Here is a 21,582-nt window from a genome sequence, read left to right as displayed (position 1 = left end):
AGAATAAAATAAGTGTATAATTTAGTGGCGTATAAAAAGTTATCAATCCCTGGATTAAACACTTCAATTGATCAACAGAAGCTTTACAAATTCTGAAAGTCTAATTGTGTCAAAGAGATCTTTAATTTGTATTCTTTGAAAATCTGGGTAGAAATCGTGAAAAATGCTAGATAGTTGGCAGAATTGGTGTCGATTGTGTGCGAAAATAGACGCCACCGGTGCAGATACAGTCTACAAAATGGAAACTTTCAGAGATCAACTGGAAATTGTCAACAAATACTTCATGCTCTCGGTGAGAAAACTTTTGTTTGTATTTCCACCAAATTTTATCAGAAGGAAATATTTCTTGCATTTCTGAAAAGAATGTTGTGTGAAAACTCAATTCCTTTTATAATTCAACAATGGTTTCAGTGATAATGAGAAGATTTGATTGAATTGTTTTCCTACTTGTGAAACACTTCAATTGCTTCCGGATTCAAACAAATCATTCATCTTTGAATTAATTCCTCTTTATCCTTTTTTCTTTAGTTATTGCCTTTCGAGGACTCTCAGTCTTTAATGTGCAATGAATGCTGTGGTTTTCTCACAAGACTTGAAGAGTTTGGCGATCGTTGTCAGAAAGCAGATCAAATGTTCAGAGAATTGATACAAAAGGACATCGTTTTAGACTCTGATCTCCAATCCATTCGTCTCAAATATGGTGTGGATAATGAGGAAATGGTAGAAAGAATGCTTTATTATAGTATATTTTTTTCATTGAAACAATACTTTTTGCAGAAATACAGTGCAATTCTTTCGCAAGATCAAAATAATGCGCCAAAGGCTGGACCGAGTTCAGATCCACTTGATCCGGAAATGAGAAATTCCTTGGCTGTAAAGGAAGAAGAACCGGAAATCATATCTGCAACAGTGCCGAGGAAACGTACGCTGAGAGTGAAACTCTTTCTATGGCAAAATCTGATTCTATGTGGCTTCTTTCAGGTGGAAGACCCAGAAAATCTGATCAACAGAAAGCTCGTCCGCCTAAAGTGAAAGAGAAAATCAAGGAAGAATGTGTGACAGAGAAATCAGATGATTGCGATGAGAAATCAGAGGACAGAGATGAAGGATCAGAGGACGAAATGCAGGATTACTTGCAGGACACAGCATCGGACGATGAAGAAGCGCCAATTAAGAGAAAGCGAAGAGGTCCAAGACCAGCCAAAACGAGAGAAAATGTCTGTGAAATCTGCTCGAAAGTGTACAGCCGAAGAGCTCTGCTCAATGTTCACATTCGCGACAAGCACACGAAAGAAGGCCTGCCATACGGATGCACTCTCTGTCCTAAGCGCTTCATCACGGAAAAGAAGTTGAGAGTCCACGAAACCATCCATCTTCCGGAGGAGGAGAAATACATAATCCCATGTCCTCAGTGCGGCAAGAAGTTCAGAACGGTGGAGAATATGCAGAATCACGTGCGAGTGATGCACATAGGGAACAAACCCTTCATCTGCGAAGAGTGTGGCAAATCATTCCGCAAGAGGAGCGTTCTGGCTGCCCATCAGGTCACTCACAGCGACGATCGCATCTTCCAGTGCTCCTTCTGCTCGAAAAAGTTCAAAACGCGACAGGCTCTGAAACGCCACGAGGACATCCACGACGGCACCACATACGACTGTCCGCACTGCGACCTGAAACTGAACACCAGAAGGACACTCAGCATGCACATGCTGGTGCACTCGGACGTGAAGAAGTACAAGTGCCACTACTGTGGCAACGAGTACAAGCGCGCCAAGACATTCAAGGATCATTTGTATTTGCACACGGGGCAGCGCCCCTACGAGTGTCCCTTTTGCGATAAGACCTTCGCGAGTGGAGCGAATTGCAGGAGTCACAAGAAGAAAGCTCACCCTGCCGAATTGGCGGCTCTGGAAGCGTCTGGTATGCCTACCAGGATAACGCACTTGCCCAAGTAAGAATCTCTGCTGATCTGTAGGAAGCAATTGTTTTAATTATCTCAAATCATTTCTTACAGGCCAACAACTTCAATGCCTCTGATGGTGATGGATCAGGACTTTAAGCATGAGAAGAATTGATAAAAGATATTAATAGCACAAAATAGACGTGAAAAGTATTAGACTTCATGAGTTTTTCATTTAACTCTGGTTCGTTAGGTTTTCCACCCCTGAGATAAACCATTCGAGTGCAATTTCTTTGGAGCTATTCAAAGTGTTGGGAAAGCAAAAGTGTCAGATTTGCTTTTTCTGAATTATTTATCCGTAAAAGTGGTTCAAAATGCTGGGAAATTGGCAAAATTGGTGTCGATTGTGTGCAAAAATTAACTTCTCAAACTGTGATGGAATATTCAAGATAGAATCAATGAAAGATCAATTGGAAATAGTTAATAAGTATTTCATGCTGGCCGTAAGTTTTCTTCGTTTACTTTACTCCCAATTGGTTGCACTTGTTCTAATGGAACTGGCAAAAAAGTAATACTTTTAGGACATATAATTAAGATTTGAAAAATCCACGAGAAGAAGGATAAAAATGTAGAAATGGTAAAAATACATATTTATGTTCATTCTCTAAACCCTGTCAATTGTCTATTTCAGCTTATTCCTTTGGAAGGAATGCAATTGTCCATGTGCAATGAATGCTGTAGTTTCCTGACCAAACTTGAGGAATTCGGCGATAAGTGCTCCAAAGCTGATCAAATGTTTAGAGAATTGATCCTGAATAACTCTCCTTCAGACTCCGATCTTCAGTCCATTCGCTTCAAGTACGGAGTTGATGCAGAAGAAATTGTAAGTGAGGATTTTATATTGTAAAATCCTATAGTATTGATTGGTTCTCTTGCAGAAATACAGTACTTTCCTTGCGGAATCTCAGAGTGATGATGATTCTAAACTAGACACCAACACCACCCTTGTGGACCTTTGTCCGGATCCTTTAGATGTGCAAATCAGAGTCAAGAATGAAGTTCTTGAACTTGAAGCACCGCCAGTGCCGAAAAAACGTATTTATCTTACTGAAAAGGATTTGAAATACCTATTCCAAATTCATATTTTTCCGATTTTAGGTGGAAGACCGAAGAGATTAGACCAGGAACATTATTCTCAACAATCAGTCGCCAAGTTGGAATCTCGGAGAAGTAAATGCAATTATAATGAAATGAGGTCGGATGAAGAAACTGGCGAGCCATCGAAGAATCGCAAAAGAGTGAAAGAAAAGCCATGTGTTTGCGAAGTTTGCTCCAAAGTCTACAGTCGTCGGTATCTTCTGAAGATTCACTTTCGCGAAAAGCACTCGAAGGAAGAACTGCCTTTTGTTTGTTCAAAATGTCCCCGCAGATTTGCCACCAACAAGAAACTGAAAGTGCACGAGATTACTCACTTGTCTGACGAGGAGAAGTACATCTATCCTTGTCCGCATTGCGGAAAGAAGTTTGGCGCCAAGGAGAACATGCAAACTCACATCCGAATCATTCACATCGGCAGCAAGACGTTCATCTGCGAAGAATGCGGCAAAACATTCCGCAAGAAGTGCCAACTGACCGCTCATCAGATCACTCACAGTGACGATCGCACTTTCCAGTGCTCCTTCTGCCCTAAGAAGTTCAAGGATCGCCTGGCATTGAAGAGACACGAGGACATTCACGGAGACACGATTTATGAATGCAAAGAGTGCGGAGCGAAACTCAACACGAAGAGAACTCTCAGGCTTCACATGGTCATTCATTCAGATGTGAAGAAGTATAAATGCAATTACTGCGGAAATGAGTACAAACGTGCCAATACTTTACGAGTAAGATCTTTGTTAGGTGGCCTAATATTTATTAGCTTACCAATATTCGTTTGAATTGCAGGATCACCTTATTCTGCACACTGGTCGGCGTCCTTATGAGTGTCCATTCTGTGATAAAGCATTTGCCAACAGTTCAAACTGTTTGAGCCATAAAAGAAAGGCTCATCCTGCTGAGATGACAGCTTTAGAAGCGTCTGCAGCTCAATCTAGAAGTGAAAATCTTCAACCAAAATAATGTGAATTTATTTAGTCTTCATGTAATAGTTGAAAGCCGCTGGCTAAACAATTCAGCACTGTGTGAAGTATCTCAATTGTAAATGGAAAAGTGTCAAAAGAATGCGAAGACTCATTAAAATGTCTAATTTTTAGATTTACGCCCAAAAACCACTTCAAATTTCTGCAGCGATTTGTTTACATTTTGATGACCTCTCCTGACCCTGTTCAGAAAATCCAACCAATTGCAAATCCAAAAATTGAAAGGGTTGAAATGACGATCTGCGGAATTCAATCAACTTGCAGGCGAAGGAGAGAGGGAAAGAATATGATTGCATATGGTGGAATGCTTTATAGTTTATGGAAATACACTAATTCTTAGATTGCGGTTGCAAGTGCTCAAGTCGCGGGATATTTGATGGCCTTATTTGCTCTCCTGCCGCTTCAAGAGCAGCCACTTCGGCTGGGTGCACCTTTCTCTTGTGACTGCGGTAGTTTGATCCATTCGCGAAGGTTTTATCACAGAAAGGACACTGATAAGGTCGCTGTCCCGTGTGTGATATAAGGTGATCCTGAAATAAATTATAATGTAAAATCCGTATTTTAGCTACTTCATGGCAACTTACCCTAAATGTTTGGACTCTTTTGTACTCATTTCCACAGTGATGGCATTTGTATTTCTTCACATCCGAATGGACAACCAAATGAAGCTTGAGAGTTGCTTTGTTCTTCAGTGTTAGTCCGCAATGTGGACAAACGACACCTTCGACTTCGTGGCATTTTTTATGGTTCTTCAGATACTTCAGAGTTTTGAATGCCTTGGAACAGGACGAGCACTGATACGGTCGTTCTTTTCTGTGGGCAACTTGATGCTCAGTGAGGCGTGCTTTGGTGACGAATGATATGCCACACTCTTCGCACGTGAAGGGCTTTTCGCCAATGTGAGCTGCATCAATGTGAGTTTTCAAGCCGGACTTATTCAGGAACATCTTCTCGCAACAGGGACATCGATGAATGCGTCTCTCTGCATCTGGCAAGTGTGTGCGCTCATGAAAATACAAACTACGGTTCGTGGCGAATCGCTTGGGGCATTTAGAGCAGGCAAAGGCCAGACCGCTCTTCACGTGCATCGTGAAAATGTGATCTCTTAGGGAGAATTTACGATAGAAGACCCTCGAACAGAAAGCGCAGACAAATTGTCGTTCCCACTGACTCCCGTTTGTGTTCTTAAGCTTTTGGTGTGTCTTTATGTGGTCAGTGAAGAGTCGTTTGTGAGCAAACGTTAGATGTGGACATTGAGAACACGTTCTGTCCTCCGTGTGACTAATATTGTGCTTATTCAGGCCGGACTTTGTCAAGTAGGATTTCCCACACTGGTCACAAATGAATTTCTTGCCTTCAATATGAAGTGCCTTCCTGTGTACTTCCATCGTTGCCCTGCTTCTAAACCTCTTGTCACACTGTGGACATGGATAAAAAATCCTCTCACTCTTGGGCAAATGAGTGATTTGATGTTTACGTAGTCTTCGCTCTGAGCAGAACCTTTTGGAGCACACACCGCAATTGTGGATCATTTTGCCCGGCTCGTGCTTCGTTAACACATGTTCATAAAGCAACAATTTCCGGGCAAACTTCTTTGAGCAGAACTTGCAAACAAGACCATCGATATCAGATTTGGTCTTGTCAGTCTTCTCCTCGTCCTGCTCTACTTCACTCGCAACTTTGCAATCGAAGAGAGGATCAAAATCATCAACCGACTCTTCTTCCTCCTTAATCTCGGTGTCAATACTGAATTTGTCGTCCTTTATCTCAATATCAATGCCGAATTTGATGCGAATAGATGTAAGAAATGCCTCTGAAGTCTCCTCTTGCAACAACAACTCTCTAAACATCTCATCTGTCTTCATACAGAGATCCTTGAATGCATCAACTCTGGACAGAAATTCACTGCAGCTTTCGCAAATCGACGTTTGTGGCCCAGCGAAGGGAAGCAGCTGTAAAGACAAATCATCAGACATTTGGCAAATTCTCCTGATAAAGTTCTTACAGAAATCATGAAATATTTGTTGACGATGTCTAGTTTGCTTCTGGTTCTCTCAACTGCATTCTCTGTATCTTGACTTCCTTGAAATTCAACTTTGGCACAAACACGACACCAAGTTTTCCAATTTCTCAGCATTTTTCTCTAAATTTGCTGAGATTCGCTGACACTTTGTTTACAATTTTCAGGGATTTGTTAGGTTTCGTATTCACTGATAATTGACAGGTTCTCTCATTATCCTTTATTCATAGTCAATAACTTAAAAATAACATATCTACTGTCGTTCATTTTCCTTAGCAAACTCTGCAACTTTAGGCTGCAAGTATTTCAATTTGGGGGTAATCGTTACTTTCTGTTTACCTGTAGCTTCTAAAGCCGCAAGCTCGGCTGGATGCGCTTTTTTCTTGTGGCTCCGGCAATTAGATCCATTCGCAAAAGTTTTATCACAGAAAGGACACTCGTACGGGCGCTGGCCGGTGTGCAGAATCAAGTGACTCTGATGAAAAAAGTAAATATCCACTATAATACAAAACTATGAGCTGCAGAAATGCGAAAAAAAGCTCACCTTAAATGTCTTTGAACGCTTATATTCATTGCCGCAATAGTTGCACTTGTACTTCTTTTTGTCCGAATGCACCAACAAATGCATCCTGAGAGTCACGATGCTCTTCAGCTTTAAGCCACAGTGCGGACAAGCGTGGCCAGATTCCTTGTGACTGCTTTCGTGTTGCTTCAGCTGCCGCTGATTCTTGAACTTCTTCGGACAGAATGAGCACTGACAAGGACGCTCATCCGTGTGGGTGATTTTATGCTCTGTCAGAGCACCTTTCGTGCTGAAAGACTTTCCGCACTCTTCGCAGGTGAAGGACTTCTCGCCCAAGTGCATGGCGTTGATGTGCACTTCGGCGCCGACTTTCTGGCTGAATTTCTTGTCGCAGAACGGACAAGGATGCACGAGTTTCTCGGCGTCCGGCAAGTGTGTGGCCTCGTGGAGTCGTAATCTGTAGCTGGTGGCGAATCTCTTCGGGCACTGCGAGCAAGCGTGAATCATGTCCTGCTTGCGGTGCTTCGTCAAGATGTGATCCTTCATCACGTTTTGCCGGCTGAAAGCTTTCGAACAATAGGAACAAATGTGCTTCTTCTCGCCGTCTCCCTTCCACATTCTTTTCCTCTTCTTCGGAGACTCGATGTCTTCTTGTTCCTGCAGTTTTCTCTTAATGGACTCTCTTAATTTCTTAGGACGACCACCTGAAGACACACAAAGAAAAACTTTACCAACAAACCATCGTATAGAATTTATCTGATACCTACGCTTCTTGAGGCTCTCTGAATCTTCCTCTTCGGGGGTTTCCATCTTCACAACAACTGTTTCCCTCGTTTTTATAATATCCTGATCGAGAGGATCCGAGTACACATCGTCAGAGAAGTCATCCTCTTCTTTCCGGATCTCTAACAGTTGAATCTGATATTTTTCTTCTGGCACATCAAAACCATACTTTATGCGCATGGCCTGAAGATTAGATTCTTGCATATTTTGATCTTCACTAATCTCCTTTAGCATTATATCCACCTTCAGGCAACGCTCTTCGAAGTTCTCTAGCTTCAGCAGGAAATTTGAGCAATCATCGCAGATAAGCAAGTTTTCCTCAGGCAACTATAATACAATTAAAAGGTTTCATGTTGAAGAAAAACTTAGAATGATTTACACGCATAGTTGCTGAATTTTTAGAAGAATTTTAAGATGAAAAGTATATTTATCGTTTTCTAACATGTGTCAACCAGAAAACAAGCATTTAAATAAACCATTTGGGGCAAAAAGTACTGAATAGTGTCTTACCGAAACCGTGAAGTATTTATTGGCAATTTCCAGAAGTTCTCCTGAAGATTTTCTTTTATTTACACTTTCATCTGTTGCAGAGTCAATTTTTGCACATAAACGACACCAATTTTTCCAATTACCCAGCATTTTTCTTAATAAAATCACTCGCAAGTGCGAACTGGGAAAATCTTTGTTGACACTTCAGAATTTTTCTACATTTCGGGTGTTTTGTAAATGAACGGTTTCGTTTTACTTTTGAAAAATAACGGATCTCAAAGATCAGTTTATTTCATACAGCTGATGTATTGACCATCATTGGATGCCTGAAAAAATATTATTCTCAACTTTACATCATATGAGATCGAAGTTATGGACTTACTTGGGTTGCAGTTGCTCCAGTCGTGGCAATTTAGTTATTTTAGCAGCTTCTCCGGAAGCCTCCAGAGCCGCCAATTCCGCCGGATGAACTTTCTTCTGGTGCACCCGGAAACTTGAACCAAATGTGAAGGTTTTATCACAGAACTGACACTCATACGGTCGTAGTCCTGAGTGCAGCAAGAGATGATTTTTTAAGGTTTTGGAGCGCTTGAATTCATTACCACAATAGTTGCATTTAAACTTCTTCACGTCCAAGTGCACCAACTTGTGCATCCTCAGAGTTTTCTTGCTCTTCAACTTCAGGCCACACTCTCCACACAAAAACACCTCAGCGCTGTGGCACACTTCGTGTCTCTTGACCTGCAGTCGCGTCTTGAATTTCTTCGAGCAGATCTGGCATTGGAAGTTGTACTCTTTGATGTGTGTCTCCATGTGCTGTCCCAGCGCCCCTTTAGTGTTGCATGATTTGCCACACTCCTCGCAAATGAACGCGTTATCACGATCGTGACAGGCAGTAATGTGACCCTCCACGCAAATCTTCTGGCTGAATTTCTTCTCGCAGTACGGACAAGGGAAAATGAGTCGCATCTCATCGGGCATATGGATGGTCATATGAGATTGTAAGTTTCCCTTCGTTGTGAAACGCTTCCCGCATTCAGAGCAAACGTAGGGTCTCTCCTCCTGGCGGTGTTTCGACCAGATGTGATCCCTCAGCAAACACGGGGAAAGGAACTTCCTTGAACAAAAGTCGCAAATGTTCTCCTTCTTCTGCTTGGCTCTTCGGCGCTTCTTCACAGCTGAACACACATCTCCCAGTGCCTCCACTAACTCCTTTTTTACTTCTGACTGCACTGCAGTTCTCTTGTCTGTGTTCCTCTTGATTTTCCTAGGCCGACCGCCTGAAAAAGAAAGTTGCTTTATTTGAAAAAGCTAGAAAACTCAGACGACTTCCGTTAAAAGGACAATGGAAACATAATAAGAGTGCTTAGTCTAATCTAGAGTAATATTGTTCAGTCTGGCCGCTATGAGTGTACATCACTTACGTTTCTTGACAACGCAGACTTCCATCTTCTCAACTGCAATCTCAAATTTTGACTCCAGTGGATCAGAGCAGACAGGATTAAAGAGATTTTCTTCTCCGAGAGATTCTTCTTTCTGAACTTTGGGTATTCCATCGATATCAAAGCCATGCTTGCAGCGAATCAATGCAAGATCATTTGCATTATCCTTCCGCAACTCCTCAAACATTTTATCTGCCCTCAAGCATCGATCTTTGAAATCATCCAGCTTTTCTACGAAACTCCTGCAATCACTGCAAATGCCCAATTTGCATCCACCGAAGGGCAAGAGCTAGAAAATTATGGAAAATTGTGAATTCGTCATGGAAAAAAACAGAAATTATGAAAAACGTAAAAACAATCTCTTACAGAAAGCATTAAGTGTTTATTTACTATTTCCAGCTGATCGTCGATTGATTCCTTTTTACATCCTAAATCTACATCATCTGAGTCAATATTCGCACATAACCGACACCAATTTTCCCAATTTTTCAGCATTTTACAGAAGATACTTTATGAATGAAAACGTAAACAAATAATAGAAAATTGACACATGACTGCCTGGCGATTGTTGAAAGGTTTAGCCGCAATAAATTCCATTTTGAAATGTAACCGACGCTTTCATGCATCACAGAAAACTATTTTCACGTGTCCAAGTCGCATGTTTTCGGCAATCCAATCTGTAGCCGGTGCAAAATTCCTGTAAATCATGATCTTCTTCAACTTGGACGGACTGTGAACCATGTCGCTGAAAAGATGTTTTTTAATAGAATATTAGTCACATTGATGGGACAAATTCAATCAATTCTTACCTCAGAGCTGGTCCAATAAAGTAGTATCTATTATGGGCGACCATGTATCGCTTGGCGTCGAAGCTCAATAGCTCCAAGTCTCGACAGGCAGTTTTAATGATCATCAAGATGTCTCGAATGGGTGAATCATTAGTCTTCAGTCCGACCAGGTGAAGCTCCTTCAGTCGCGTTTGCTGTTCAATGAATTCGCTGATGTTGGCGAATGAGAGGCTACGCACCCAGGAAAAGTCCACTTTCCTGAGTTTGCTGTGCTTGGCAATCTGCAGAATGAAGTGTTCGGTCGGGGATGCGTCGTACATCTCGAGACTGACAAGGTTTTCCAAGGCAAACTCGTAGGGCCCGTGATACATCATGACAGAGTAACTGATATCCAACTTCTCGATGTGAGGATTACTGTTCAGCAGCTCGAAGAAGTGCTTATCCAGCATTGTGTAACGATGAAGGGTGACTTCCCTGAGACGCCGAGATTTCTGTAGAAATGCCATCCAGAAAGCGTCATTGCAGCGCTCATCGATTCTCCGCATGTCGGCAATCTCAATCTCTCGCAACATTTGCTCGGCCATCGGCCGGCATTTCCTGGAGCACTGCCAGAAATTGTACACGTCCTGCACATCCAGGTGCTTCGCGACGTGCGTCACGATGACATCCTCAAGTGGCAAATCGAAGAAAGTCACACTTGGCCGAATCGCAGATTTCTTCGGATTGGCCTTAGAAGTGGACGCACTTTTCTTGCTTCTGCTCTTTCCGCTCATGATGCACACTTGCACATACACGTCTTACTTCGTCAACAGATCACGATGAAATAAACTTGTCTAGTCTTCCTTGGTGCGCTGTAGGATAAATTTTAGAAATGAAGTGGAAAAGAGAAGTTTTCAGCAACCACGTGTAGAAGCGCCTCAAAGCCAAAATGCTTAAAATCCAATCCCAGGCCACTTGAAAAAAAATCATTACTATCTCAACGGATTGAATATAAATCGATTTTTAATTGAACAAATTTTCTCGACTATGACGAATTTCTGAGCAGCAGTAGAATAATTAAAATTTCGTCAAATTTACATTATGCATAATGAAAGGAATGGTTAGTTTGTCCTTCCCCAGAACAAAATCTGCAGAACTTGCATGAAAAATCCTGAAATTCCAACAAAAATTTAATTATTCCACTGATTTCCCTATGAAACGCAACACAGACAGATTCAGAGCTTGTTTAGGAAGAGCAGTAATTTTAAGGTTTCTCAGGAGTCATTTGGGACTTTATTCTCCATAACAAAGCATCTCAATTCAACTGTATCACACGCAAGCCGTTCGTCTCAATCCGGAGGAGTGGCGAGGAAGTCATCTACTTGGGAAACTAGTCTCAATTCTACTAGCCAGAGGTTCAGAGCTCCGCCTGGAATCTCGCAGTCACCACAAATTTCTGGGCAGAGTATATCCGCTGGGCGACAGGAAGAAGTTACTGTCCAGCACCGAATCTTCGCTCCGCTTCTCACTCTCCTGCTCCTTTCCGCTGAACGTGGTGACGGTCTTCGTCTCTCCGTCGACAGTTCGTGAAATTGTAGTCTTCACATTTCCATCCATATCCCTGACGACGCGTCGAGACTCTACAGAGCCGTCGGGCTTCCTCACCGTCTCGGTCATGATGCTCTGGCCGAAGATTTTGGCACCGGGAATCGGCACGGAGGACTCAAAGTTGGGATGCATTGGAGTCATTTTCGGCACATATCTCGGGCGAGTGGGCTTCCTGGACTCTTCTTCCTTTGGTTCAGTGCCATGAATGCGTGCCATAATTGTCTCCTCGTCCGTGAGACGCTTCTTTGGTGTCCGCGGAGTGACGGACTTCAGGATTTCCTTCATTTTCGCAGGATTAAACTCCTTGTCGTCCACTGCTTTTGACTCCAACGAGCCCCAGATGGATGGGAACCTACCCATATCCTCATTCAGTTTATTCCCGGCCTCATGGTCATCGAAGGTCTTCAAAAGCTCCTGCAAGTGACGATCGAAGTGCTTCTCCAGGTCAGCAGAATTAGCAAAGATTTGCGGACCGAAGAATTTCCCGTCAAACAATTCATCCTGCAGCTCATCGTCCGTCTCGTTCTCCTCGTACCAGGTGGGCTTCAAGAAGTTATTCCGATGGCCTTTCTTCTTCCTACAAAACATTTACAAGTCAGTCTCCCAGTCCAGCCTCTCCGGAAGACTCTTTCACCCTTTGTCATTTCCATCCTCCTGACTCGTGTTCAGTCCCAGAAACTTCCTGAAGAGATCCATCAGGTGTTCAGTCACTTCTACACGCCAATATCACACTGATTTTCTGGAAAACTCCAGTGATTTTTCACGAAAATTTGGCCAATTTTTATGTCGCAGAAAGGAAAAACAAGTTTTTATGTACGATTGTGTCAGGGGGCGCTTTCATCGGTAAGACGTCGAAGTGTCAAATATGGTCAAAACAAAACAACAAATTGCTGAGATTTTCCGCGATTTTTTTCAATCTAAGCCATATTTTTACAAGAAAACTATTGTTTCAGGATCCTAACACCACTGCTGACACTCTAATGGTGATGATCCTTCTTGACAAAGCGCAGACCGCAATAGCCACAAGCATGGGCGCCCGGTTTGTCCTGTAAAATCACATGCTTAGTTTGTCTAGTCAAATGCATCTAACAATTCCAAATTCGAGTAAATTTACCAAGTTTATGTAGACTTTTGGGTGTCCCAGAGGTCCTGCGCCCCCATCACAATAAACAACCCGCTCTGTGCACTCCTTCGGAGGCACTTCATCAATCAAATCGATGGCAAAGTTCTTGTTCACGTATCGTGTTGCATTTGTGAATCTCACATTTCTGTAGTCATCGTCGGAAAACACCTGAAAACAGCACGAAAAGGCATGAAAATGAATGAAAACAGGGACAATTGTTTGCGTAACAGGTCCAAAGTGGGGTCCCATAGAAAAAGCTCACCTGTCCCGTGTGAGTGGGTAGTTTCTCATTTTCCCTATCAGGCTCAAGATAGGAGGTTCCTGTGGTTTGTCCAGAAGCGGCTCTCACCGACACGCGAGGGAGTTTTCCCAGATTTCCAAGCAATTTTCGACAAGCCATGATTTTCACACTGCCAAAATGTCAAAACAAGATCAAATTTCCAAAATATCCCAAAGAGGCGCTGAGGTTGTGTAAGGGGAAAATTTCCACTAAGAAAGCTCTGATTTGAATATAAACGACTGTGATGAGAGCTTTCTCCTGATTAAATTTACTGTGAAAATAGTGATTTCCATTTCGTGACACAACAGCATTAGGATAATTCATAGGTTAAGCCATTGTAGTGAATTAAATGGCAATTAAGATGCCGTTTCATCTGGTAGTTCCTGATTTAAATTGATCAAATCACTTCATTGGTTCAATTACAGTAATGAGGAAATGAAGTGTTCTTGTGCTTTTCCAAGACATATATGTCTTCAAAATTGCATGTACAGCCTTTCCTCTTCACTTTATGATCAGAATTGTCAGTGAGAGAGTTTCTTACTTTGGCAGCTTTGTAAAGTTTTTCGTTATGAAATTTCTAAGATGTCTGCTTCTGTCTAAGTTTTGTCACTTGTATGCTATTCAATTGACCCTAAGTTGAGGAAAATTGTAAACTTTTCAACAATGCAAAAATTTCTCTTCCCTCCAATCTTGAATATTTTGTACAAGTCTGACGGATATAAATAGAGATTTTCACTCGTTGTCCATATCAAACATGTTTTGGATTATCTCAATATGCCAAAAAAGTACGTCATTGACTTAGAAATTCCAATGAATGTCGAAGGCACAAAAAAGAGCCAACTTGGGCACGAACACGTGTTCTCAGCATCCCCAGAAAATGACTCTCGCCACACTGCCACTTTTCCAATTCAGTGAATTTTTGTTTTGTGCCATTTATCAATTTCATTGGCTCGTTTGTCTCATTCCATTTTTCCATCTCGATTCCGCCGCGCCCCAGAAATGCAAGACTCTCTTGCAAACCCACTCCGTTTTACTTACAATAAGGATGAAGGGTAAAAAGGCAGAGAAATGAAGCTGAAAGTTAAATCGTGTTCAATGCAACCGAGAGAATAACGATCGCTGCATTTTAGGACCTTTTATACAGGGGGTTTCTCAGTGGAAATGTGCAAAACTGCGTTAAAAATTCAGCAAAAAGTGATATCGATTTTCACTTTTTGATATATTTATCTATATTTTGCTACAGGAGATGACAATTTAAATGAAATAAAGAGTTATCATTAATTTTTAATAATTTTCGTTCACTCTTTGAAACGTGATGGCAATTATTCCCATTTTCATCCGACTTTTCACCCCAACTGACCGATTGGGTATAACATGGGCGGCAGGATATTGAGGGTGGCCACATGGGGCGCAGTAAAAACAATGTGTGTGTCGATTTGGACACCCCAGGGAAAAGTCACATATGAAGATTTCCAGCAGGACACATCAGACTCATTTGACTCCGTGTGTGGGGAAATGTTTTCACACATTTGGGCGCGGGGGTGGAAAAATGAGGGATTCATTGCCACAGAGATCTCCGTCCACGCCCACCCACCGACCGGAGATGGGCGAAATGTTTGACCAAATTGGTGATGGAAATTTTTCAAGTCAGCACGAAGTAAGCAAATAAAGGGAGGGTTATCGAGTCTAATGGGGCACTTTTCTCCCCCTCTGTGGTGTGTGTGTGTGTGTGTGATTTTATTGAATTTATTGTGTGGCAGAAGATGGTGGAAATTTGCAAATAACACCCTCGATTTTATTGGCACTCTCTCAAACCCGACAATTTGGAGGATGCTTCACATTTCCTGCAATAAAATGGGAATTTATTAATATTCCTCATGACGATACTTCCGGCGTGTCCCATCGTATTCTTCTCACGCGATGACTTGCGAATGGGCGGGGCGGACATAGAAGTTCGATTAGGAAAATCACGGGGCATAAATGGGATTGGGATAATCTCAGAGACTCACACGAGATCCAATTGAGTTTTATGCAAAAGTGAATAACATGTTATGGAGAAGACGTGCAATTCGGCATTGGTCAGATGCTGCGAAGACTTTATTATTGCCAAATTCTTTCGTCACTGAAAAAGCTGATTTAATCGAAATTGAAGAGAGATTTTTGGTGTTGAATAAGACAAGATTCGTGAGTTGCATGAGAAATGTTAATTTGGAAATTAAAACTCGTTTCAATTTGTTTGGGTGACTTTAGCAGAAAATTGTTTCAACCAAGCTGAATATTAATAATAATAATTTGGAAGAAACAAGTCATACATATTAGCATAATTGCAGTGTGTTATTTGTATGTATTTTGGTATTTTCTGTTGACACTGGCGAAGTGTCACTGACAGAGTGATACAAGGAGGAAATAATGCGATTTCCGTTGTATTTCGTGACTTGAGTATCAAATATAATTCCCATCTTCCTCTTCACCTTCCGGTGGTTTTCCTTCTCGCCCCAATATAATCCCCATGAAGACATCCGCCAAGGATGAGTGTCTCGTCGATGGTGAAAGGCACTCTTCGATGAGAAAACATTGAGCATCCCCATCATATTTCTGTCCTGTTTATCTTCCACCCCATGCGAGGTGAGTGCAGAGCCACATCAAAGGCTATATTGCCACTTAAACACTTGAAAATTCGTCCTCGCCGATTTTTTCTCATCCTCGCCCACACAAAACATTCTCCACATATGCCCGGAATCTGGAGATGTCGCCCCTCCTTTAAAGGTCGGAGTAAAAATTTTCACTTTGGCAAAATCTAATTTCGCCGAATATTTGTTGCTGTTGTGTGACGCTTTCAAGGCAGCTTCCCGGGGAAAATGTTCTCAATGGAATTCGGAAAATGTATGTGCAACTCTAATGTGATTCCACGACAATATCGCACTGTTAAACCGGATGGCTTTAGCGCCCCGGAAGACAGTATGGAATGCCACGGAGGCGCCTTGTGGATGAGATGACTTTAATATTTTCCTTGGGTGGAATAAAGGAGTTGATCTGTGCATACTTTTGAATATTGCGTCCGTGGAAATTGGCACGCGTTTGGAAAAATCTCACCCCGAACAATATATAAATTGTTTCCCTTCGTCAATATATCAAAATCAATCTTATTTTTCTCACTCAATTCACAGCAATTGAATTTTTCATTCTGATGAGTCTCTTCTCTTGGAAGTCGATGTGGAGTTTGCAAGGGGAGATAGTTCACAGTGTGTGGTGTACATGCTACAATATTATATCTTAAAGGCAACATTTGTACATTGATGTGTTTTCGAGAAAAAACTTCGTGTATTTCTCAGTTTGTGAAGAACTTGATTTTTTCATAGCAACTACTTTTACAATCCATGTACAGTTTTTGCCAAAATCTCCACCTCTGTCACAGAAATTCTCTGTGGCAAATTTCCACAAGTTGTAGGGATATCATATCACTCTCTTCAGTGAATCAACCCAAGGATAATTTGATTTCCATCTCCGCCAATGGCAAATTTATCCTACAAACGATCGTGAGAAAATTTTGCGCACAATAATACATATGTACATTATACTTTCTACTTTGACAGATTTTGACGAGTGTGACTTGAATGTTTTTGCGCTTAAACCCCAAAAGCCATTCGATTTGGTGCATTTATTTGACAGGGATATAATTCAATTGGATCCTCAAGCGGATGAGTGTATTATTGTTCCGTTGCCACAGCGTGTGGAAAATCTCCATCGAGGAGATGGAGTGGGTCGTGTTACTCACCTGAGAGCTTTCCCACCCGGCAAAGCTTACCCGAGAGTCAGTGTTTCTATTTGTCAATGCTCGACAGGGTTGGAAGAAGTTGAGAAAAGTGAATTATGATCTCATACTGGGCGCAAGTCGCTGGTGGAAAGTCAGGGAAAAATCACAGTCGAACATTTATTTCACATCCACTGAGGATGTTGGGTTTCGAGCTCACATGACGATGTCAATTGATTACCACATACCGCCTGATTTGCGCGTATTGTGAGAGTCTTTGGGGCGGGCTTTATTTGATTTTCTCACTCACCGAAAAGTCACTGAAAGCAAGAGTGTCAATTGAATTTATCCGTGCCTTTTCCTGCTCATCAAATTCAATTACAATTCCACCCACAGTATCTGATTGATTGTGTCACTCTCTCATGGCACGCATTCACACTGTGAGCAAATCCACAATTGGATCGCCCTCGGCACTTGAATGTGTGTCGACTCATTTGGGAAGCAATGAAAGCATCCTCTTTACTGGAATGTGGGATGTTTCTGACCACACCTGAGTCAATCCGTCGCCTTTTTCGACAAGGATTAAGTCAGTTAGTATTTTGTATTCATTTGCATAAGTGGAATAGTACATCACGAATTATAACAGCTTTCCCTTGACAGTATCTGAAATTAATATTAATATCGGCCCAAATCGCGTTTCAATTGCTTAATTCATGTACAGTTTTCCAGTCGAAATCCTACGAAGTATTTTCAGGAAATATACAAATTCTCAGTTTTCCATATATTGAGGAATTGACCAGGAAATTCCTTGCAGCACGGAATGATGTATTGTGGAATTTTTCTTTGGAATTCCCTCTGGTGTATTTCAATATTGAAAAATTCCATCTTGAGGGCTTTTCAACTGTCAAATATGTTACTTTTTGCATGACTTTCCCCCACAAAATCTCTTTTTGGTGAAATTTGCAACTTTTCCCATCCATTGATGTCATTTCTCTTGACCGAGGAATTCAAATATGGGCGAATATTACTGGTTCCAGTCCTTCTATTTGACTCTTTTGGTGCATCTTCATTCCCCATTGTCGCTATGCTGTGGTTGAGGCAGCAGAAAGCCCAGCAGCGACAAAAGTTCATATACAGAATAATTGTGCAGCATTGAGTTCATCGGTTTGTATATTCAGGCTTGACAATATAAACAATCGCTGTGGCTCTTCTGCTCAAGTCAAATTCACTCCACACACACCGACACACTCACACACACACAACTCTCATCCTTTGCGCCACGAAATGCATCAAAATTGCACCCTGAAGCACCAATTTTCCCGCCACACTGCAATTATATTGAATTGCATCATTTTCTTGCGAAATCCTCTCTAATGGCCTTTTAGCGAAAAATGCCACCATAATTATTCGCGTCCCCGGATGAAGGATTTATTTGATGTGCATACCAAATTGACGAGAAGGAATTGTATAGTTAATCGCAATGTAAGTGGATAGAATGGGGTTGAACAGGTGAGGAGCGTTTTTATTATGCACATAATTTTCACACCACAGTATGCAGAATTTTATCCCATCAACCGCAATCATGTTTCGGCATTGTTATCACGGCAATTAAATGAAAATCTCTCTCACAGTTGAATTAATTAAATGAAAATTCTCTTTGATGGAATGGATTGTGCATTTGTTATGATAAATAATTATATTTTACTGTGAATACTTTTTCGGGGAACTTCAATGCACTGAGTATGCTTTTGTATCAGATTTCAGACATGTGATTATTTGGATAACAATTTGTATGCAATATATTAAATATCTTTTAGTATATATTAATTTAAATCATCCATCCGATTACAGGTTTTGTAAAAATTTGATGGGTCTTGTTTCTAGGAAAACGCACATTATTTGAGCTATTAATATGTAATTTAAATTGATGTATTACCGTTAATATAATGACAATTATGAATACTTTCAGCACATCGATATGTCCCGGAGCATCAAGTGTCCCTATTTAATTTCCAATCACTGTAGAATTACTCGAAAATCTTTCAGCAATTTTAGATTGTGAGAGTTAAAGCCAGAAGCGCTAATACAATTTCACTCAGTTGCTAGAGTGTTGTATGATAATCCCAATTGGAAGCTTTTCTGTCCAGGACACGTTCATGGTCACTGGGTGGTCAGTCGCACCCATTTATTGCTTTACAAGGCTCCCCGCGAGCTTGCACTGGCCCTGAGTGGTCATAATTCACAAAATGTGTAATATTGTTGCGTGTTTGGTGGGGAAAAACGCAAAGGAGTCCATTTAGTGGTGGTCGGGGAGACCCATTAGTGGCGGATGTGCGAATCCTGTGGACGTGAAATGCCTTCGTAATGCTAAAACCACTGCAATATGCAAGTAAAAAATCATAATTCCACGATATGGAGTATCTGATGGGCTTCAAGCTCTCTCTCTCTCTTCCCGAGAAGTGTGATTTTCCTTCCTGAGTGCTCTGGGAAAAATCCCCTCGCATTTCGCAAAGCATATGCACAGAAAGAAACATCCCACATCCCTTCCTTCTTACTTCATCCTCATAAAACATAAGGAAATTTCTTCCCATTTTAGTGGCGGCCTTATTATGCATAGACATGCATTATTTTTCCCTCTGGGGTTCTGTCTTCTTTTTACGATTTCCACTTGCGAATCAATATGTGATCATTTTTGCTATGATGGGAAAATTGAGGTCATACAGAAGTTGTTGGCAGTGCGTAAAATTCCACCAACACACGCACAAAAAAGGGGCCCATTTCCTGACTTATGGTTGCGTCAGCATTCTTTTCGGCATTTGGGGATTTTTCACATCCGGTACGTGATTAAATTAACTGCGTGGTGGATGATTAAATTGAGGAGGATTTAATGCAAAATTCCAGCCACATTCGGCCTTTTTGACACACTCTCGCCTCCATACAGCTGCAGCCATACATATATCTCAAGAGGTATTGGGCTTTACGTAAAAACTGACATAAAGAAAGGCGTTGAAAATGCGCCCACTCGAGATGCATTTAGACACTTTCCTCAAGTACCTCTTCCATCGTCAATTTGATGCCAACACACAATACCATGGGAATGGGTTTTGAGATGCAATTTTGCAAGATGTGCAGAAGGGAAGCAGCTTCAAGTGACACTCTCGAGGGAGGGTTTTCACTAAAAGTCTCGAAGGCGACGCAACATTTCTCCTATAGTCAACAGCAATCTCAGGTCATCAATCTTGTAAATTTTAGCTCTCTCGCTCCTTCCAGAAGGCCCAAAATGAAATTGCTATTGTGTCTGCTAAAATGGAGAAACAATCAATTCCATCTTGAGTCTCCGATGGGGATTTTTGGTGTGCCACGAATCTTGTCGGGTCCATTTTGGGTCCTCCTCCATCGAGGATGACAATTCAATCTGCAATTGACTACTCATCGTGCGCTCTATCTCCATCATGCTCTGCACACACCATGAAAATGATAATGTTAAATGTTGTGCCCTGAATACAAATTACACCCACACCCAGCTTTTCGCACTCAGCAGCTCTTCTTGTCTTCTTTTCGCCCTGGAGTCTGGTACAGACTGCCGGGTTTGAGGTTCCCAAGTGGCTCAAGCTCCGCAAATGTGAGCTAGAGACAGCCAGACGGAGCAAATTAAATAATTCCGTGATGCGTGAGGTGCTGGCAATTTGTGCATAAAAAGGGACGCTCTTTGAGACGTGCTCCTTGAATGTGACACTTGTTGGCGACACGAACACACGCAGATGCACTGCAACTGGACACATATTTGCTTGTTGTATTTGTGTGCCACCCATGGAAACACCCCTCAATTGTGTTTATACTTTAAATTCCATCCATGGAGATTCTTTTTAATTAAAATCCCCAGCAAAAAGGGCATCTCGAGAAAGTTGCAGACTTTTTCCTCCTCCCCGTCCGCAAGACTTTTCCATCCAAATGGAATTGTGTGTATGGTATCTCTGGGTTTTGTTCGCCGGTGCTTCTCTCTTCATTGAATCAGTGGAATGTTGATGGGCACTCCCGAACTTTTCGCCTGGCTTTCATTCGCGCGCGCGAGCTATGAAAATGGACGCAAAAAGAAGAGAAGGACTCTCAAATTCAACCACAAAGTTGCTGTATGCAGCGCAATTCAACTTTCTACTTTGTAATGTGTGTGAAAGAGATTTTCTTGGAAGCGCTGCCGGAAATGCGCGTCCACCGAGTATGAAAGTCTCGTTAAAATGTGCCATCGGGCATATTACAATTCTCTCATCCTTGTGGGCTTGTCATCTTCAATGCCAAATTTAAGCTTTGAGGCGAATTTTTCGCGCGCTTTTGCAGGAAGTTGGATTTTTTATTTTTATTTTTTTCCTCTCAAGAATTTTCCCTCCCAAATGATAAAATTTTCATTCAACCTCGCGGTGCCTCGCGAAGCATCGCTTTATTCGCGGAAGAATAATAAATTGTGGGAATTTTCCGTGGAAAAGAAGATTAGGTCAGCAGATTTCTGCCAAAAAGAATATACTGTGCCTCATGCTAAAGAGTTTTCTCTTTATATAAACAAAACATATCACCTTGGATATTCTCATGACGCATAAATTGCTGATGCTGAGGTAGAATTCCAAGTCGTTTTCTTTGTCACCACACTGTTCCCTGCTGACGCCTTAAAAGGTGTGAAATTGTGCCAATGGTTGGGGTTGGCAAATAAGTTTCCAATTTCTCAAATGTGTGCACCCTTCGACTTCTCACCCATATATGTTCATA

The 21,582-nt window shown here is 41.6% G+C and overlaps 6 protein-coding genes across 6 annotated transcripts; 1 reads left to right on the top strand and 5 right to left on the bottom strand.

The window, feature by feature from the left end:
- Positions 1–7: 7 nt before the first annotated feature.
- On the top strand, positions 8–4,158 carry LOC132262433 (zinc finger protein 616-like). The gene is made up of 10 exons (XM_059761704.1): positions 8–292; positions 529–720; positions 778–922; positions 982–1,951; positions 2,015–2,039; positions 2,266–2,403; positions 2,592–2,783; positions 2,839–2,995; positions 3,059–3,783; positions 3,845–4,158. Exons 1-10 carry the CDS (start codon positions 164–166, stop codon positions 4,016–4,018), a joined length of 2,847 nt encoding a protein of 948 aa, XP_059617687.1. The 5' UTR covers positions 8–163; the 3' UTR covers positions 4,019–4,158.
- Positions 4,159–4,350: 192 nt separating this feature from the next.
- LOC132263065 (oocyte zinc finger protein XlCOF6-like) lies at positions 4,351–6,197 on the bottom strand. The gene is made up of 2 exons (XM_059762634.1): positions 6,044–6,197; positions 4,351–5,990 (listed from the first exon to the last, which is right to left on the bottom strand). The coding sequence occupies exons 1-2, from the start codon at positions 6,173–6,175 to the stop codon at positions 4,368–4,370; spliced, it is 1,755 nt and encodes a 584-aa protein (XP_059618617.1). The 5' UTR covers positions 6,176–6,197; the 3' UTR covers positions 4,351–4,367.
- A 71-nt stretch (positions 6,198–6,268) lies between these two features.
- LOC132263067 (zinc finger protein 311-like) lies at positions 6,269–8,037 on the bottom strand. The gene is made up of 4 exons (XM_059762637.1): positions 7,875–8,037; positions 7,349–7,691; positions 6,603–7,285; positions 6,269–6,533 (listed from the first exon to the last, which is right to left on the bottom strand). The coding sequence occupies exons 1-4, from the start codon at positions 8,001–8,003 to the stop codon at positions 6,312–6,314; spliced, it is 1,377 nt and encodes a 458-aa protein (XP_059618620.1). The 5' UTR covers positions 8,004–8,037; the 3' UTR covers positions 6,269–6,311.
- A 12-nt stretch (positions 8,038–8,049) lies between these two features.
- Positions 8,050–9,849, bottom strand: LOC132263068 (oocyte zinc finger protein XlCOF6-like). The gene is made up of 4 exons (XM_059762638.1): positions 9,662–9,849; positions 9,278–9,584; positions 8,236–9,133; positions 8,050–8,179 (listed from the first exon to the last, which is right to left on the bottom strand). Exons 1-4 carry the CDS (start codon positions 9,788–9,790, stop codon positions 8,146–8,148), a joined length of 1,368 nt encoding a protein of 455 aa, XP_059618621.1. The 5' UTR covers positions 9,791–9,849; the 3' UTR covers positions 8,050–8,145.
- Positions 9,850–11,116: 1,267 nt separating this feature from the next.
- On the bottom strand, positions 11,117–12,504 carry LOC132262636 (uncharacterized). The gene is made up of 2 exons (XM_059761964.1): positions 12,305–12,504; positions 11,117–12,247 (listed from the first exon to the last, which is right to left on the bottom strand). The coding sequence occupies exons 1-2, from the start codon at positions 12,364–12,366 to the stop codon at positions 11,506–11,508; spliced, it is 804 nt and encodes a 267-aa protein (XP_059617947.1). The 5' UTR covers positions 12,367–12,504; the 3' UTR covers positions 11,117–11,505.
- An 81-nt stretch (positions 12,505–12,585) lies between these two features.
- LOC132262638 (NADH dehydrogenase [ubiquinone] iron-sulfur protein 6, mitochondrial) lies at positions 12,586–13,242 on the bottom strand. Its single transcript, XM_059761965.1, has 3 exons — positions 13,056–13,242; positions 12,785–12,961; positions 12,586–12,716 (listed from the first exon to the last, which is right to left on the bottom strand). The coding sequence occupies exons 1-3, from the start codon at positions 13,191–13,193 to the stop codon at positions 12,648–12,650; spliced, it is 384 nt and encodes a 127-aa protein (XP_059617948.1). The 5' UTR covers positions 13,194–13,242; the 3' UTR covers positions 12,586–12,647.
- Positions 13,243–21,582: the final 8,340 nt, after the last annotated feature.

This window comes from Phlebotomus argentipes, unplaced genomic scaffold (genome assembly GCF_947086385.1).
Source record: "Phlebotomus argentipes unplaced genomic scaffold, Phlebotomus argentipes genome assembly contig_15, whole genome shotgun sequence".
NCBI classification, from domain to species: Eukaryota; Metazoa; Arthropoda; class Insecta; order Diptera; family Psychodidae; genus Phlebotomus; species Phlebotomus argentipes.
This window is presented reverse-complemented; position numbering and strand designations above follow the sequence as displayed.

Excerpts from the sequence above, each read along its gene's own strand:
- LOC132262636 (XM_059761964.1), bottom strand. The coding sequence starts at position 12,366 with ATGGATCTCTTCAGGAAGTTTCTGGGACTGAACACGAGTCAGGAGGAT. Across the intron at positions 12,248-12,304 it reads GAGGATGGAAATGACAAAGG|GAAGAAGAAAGGCCATCGGA; the intron begins GTGAAAGAGTCT and ends AATGTTTTGTAG.
- LOC132263065 (XM_059762634.1), bottom strand. The coding sequence starts at position 6,175 with ATGCTGAGAAATTGGAAAACTTGGTGTCGTGTTTGTGCCAAAGTTGAA. Across the intron at positions 5,991-6,043 it reads ACAAATATTTCATGATTTCT|CTGCTTCCCTTCGCTGGGCC; the intron begins GTAAGAACTTTA and ends TTGTCTTTACAG.
- LOC132262433 (XM_059761704.1), top strand. The coding sequence starts at position 164 with ATGCTAGATAGTTGGCAGAATTGGTGTCGATTGTGTGCGAAAATAGAC. Across the intron at positions 293-528 it reads ACAAATACTTCATGCTCTCG|TTATTGCCTTTCGAGGACTC; the intron begins GTGAGAAAACTT and ends TTTTTTCTTTAG. Across the intron at positions 923-981 it reads TGCAACAGTGCCGAGGAAAC|GTGGAAGACCCAGAAAATCT; the intron begins GTACGCTGAGAG and ends GGCTTCTTTCAG.
- LOC132263068 (XM_059762638.1), bottom strand. The coding sequence starts at position 9,790 with ATGCTGAAAAATTGGGAAAATTGGTGTCGGTTATGTGCGAATATTGAC. Across the intron at positions 9,134-9,277 it reads AGTCTGCGTTGTCAAGAAAC|GCGGTCGGCCTAGGAAAATC; the intron begins GTAAGTGATGTA and ends TTTCTTTTTCAG. Across the intron at positions 8,180-8,235 it reads CTGGAGCAACTGCAACCCAA|GCATCCAATGATGGTCAATA; the intron begins GTAAGTCCATAA and ends ATATTTTTTCAG.
- LOC132262638 (XM_059761965.1), bottom strand. The coding sequence starts at position 13,193 with ATGGCTTGTCGAAAATTGCTTGGAAATCTGGGAAAACTCCCTCGCGTG. Across the intron at positions 12,962-13,055 it reads TACCCACTCACACGGGACAG|GTGTTTTCCGACGATGACTA; the intron begins GTGAGCTTTTTC and ends TGCTGTTTTCAG. Across the intron at positions 12,717-12,784 it reads CAAAAGTCTACATAAACTTG|GACAAACCGGGCGCCCATGC; the intron begins GTAAATTTACTC and ends GTGATTTTACAG.
- LOC132263067 (XM_059762637.1), bottom strand. The coding sequence starts at position 8,003 with ATGCTGGGTAATTGGAAAAATTGGTGTCGTTTATGTGCAAAAATTGAC. Across the intron at positions 7,692-7,874 it reads ATAAATACTTCACGGTTTCG|TTGCCTGAGGAAAACTTGCT; the intron begins GTAAGACACTAT and ends ATTGTATTATAG. Across the intron at positions 6,534-6,602 it reads AGCGTTCAAAGACATTTAAG|AGTCACTTGATTCTGCACAC; the intron begins GTGAGCTTTTTT and ends TTTTTTCATCAG.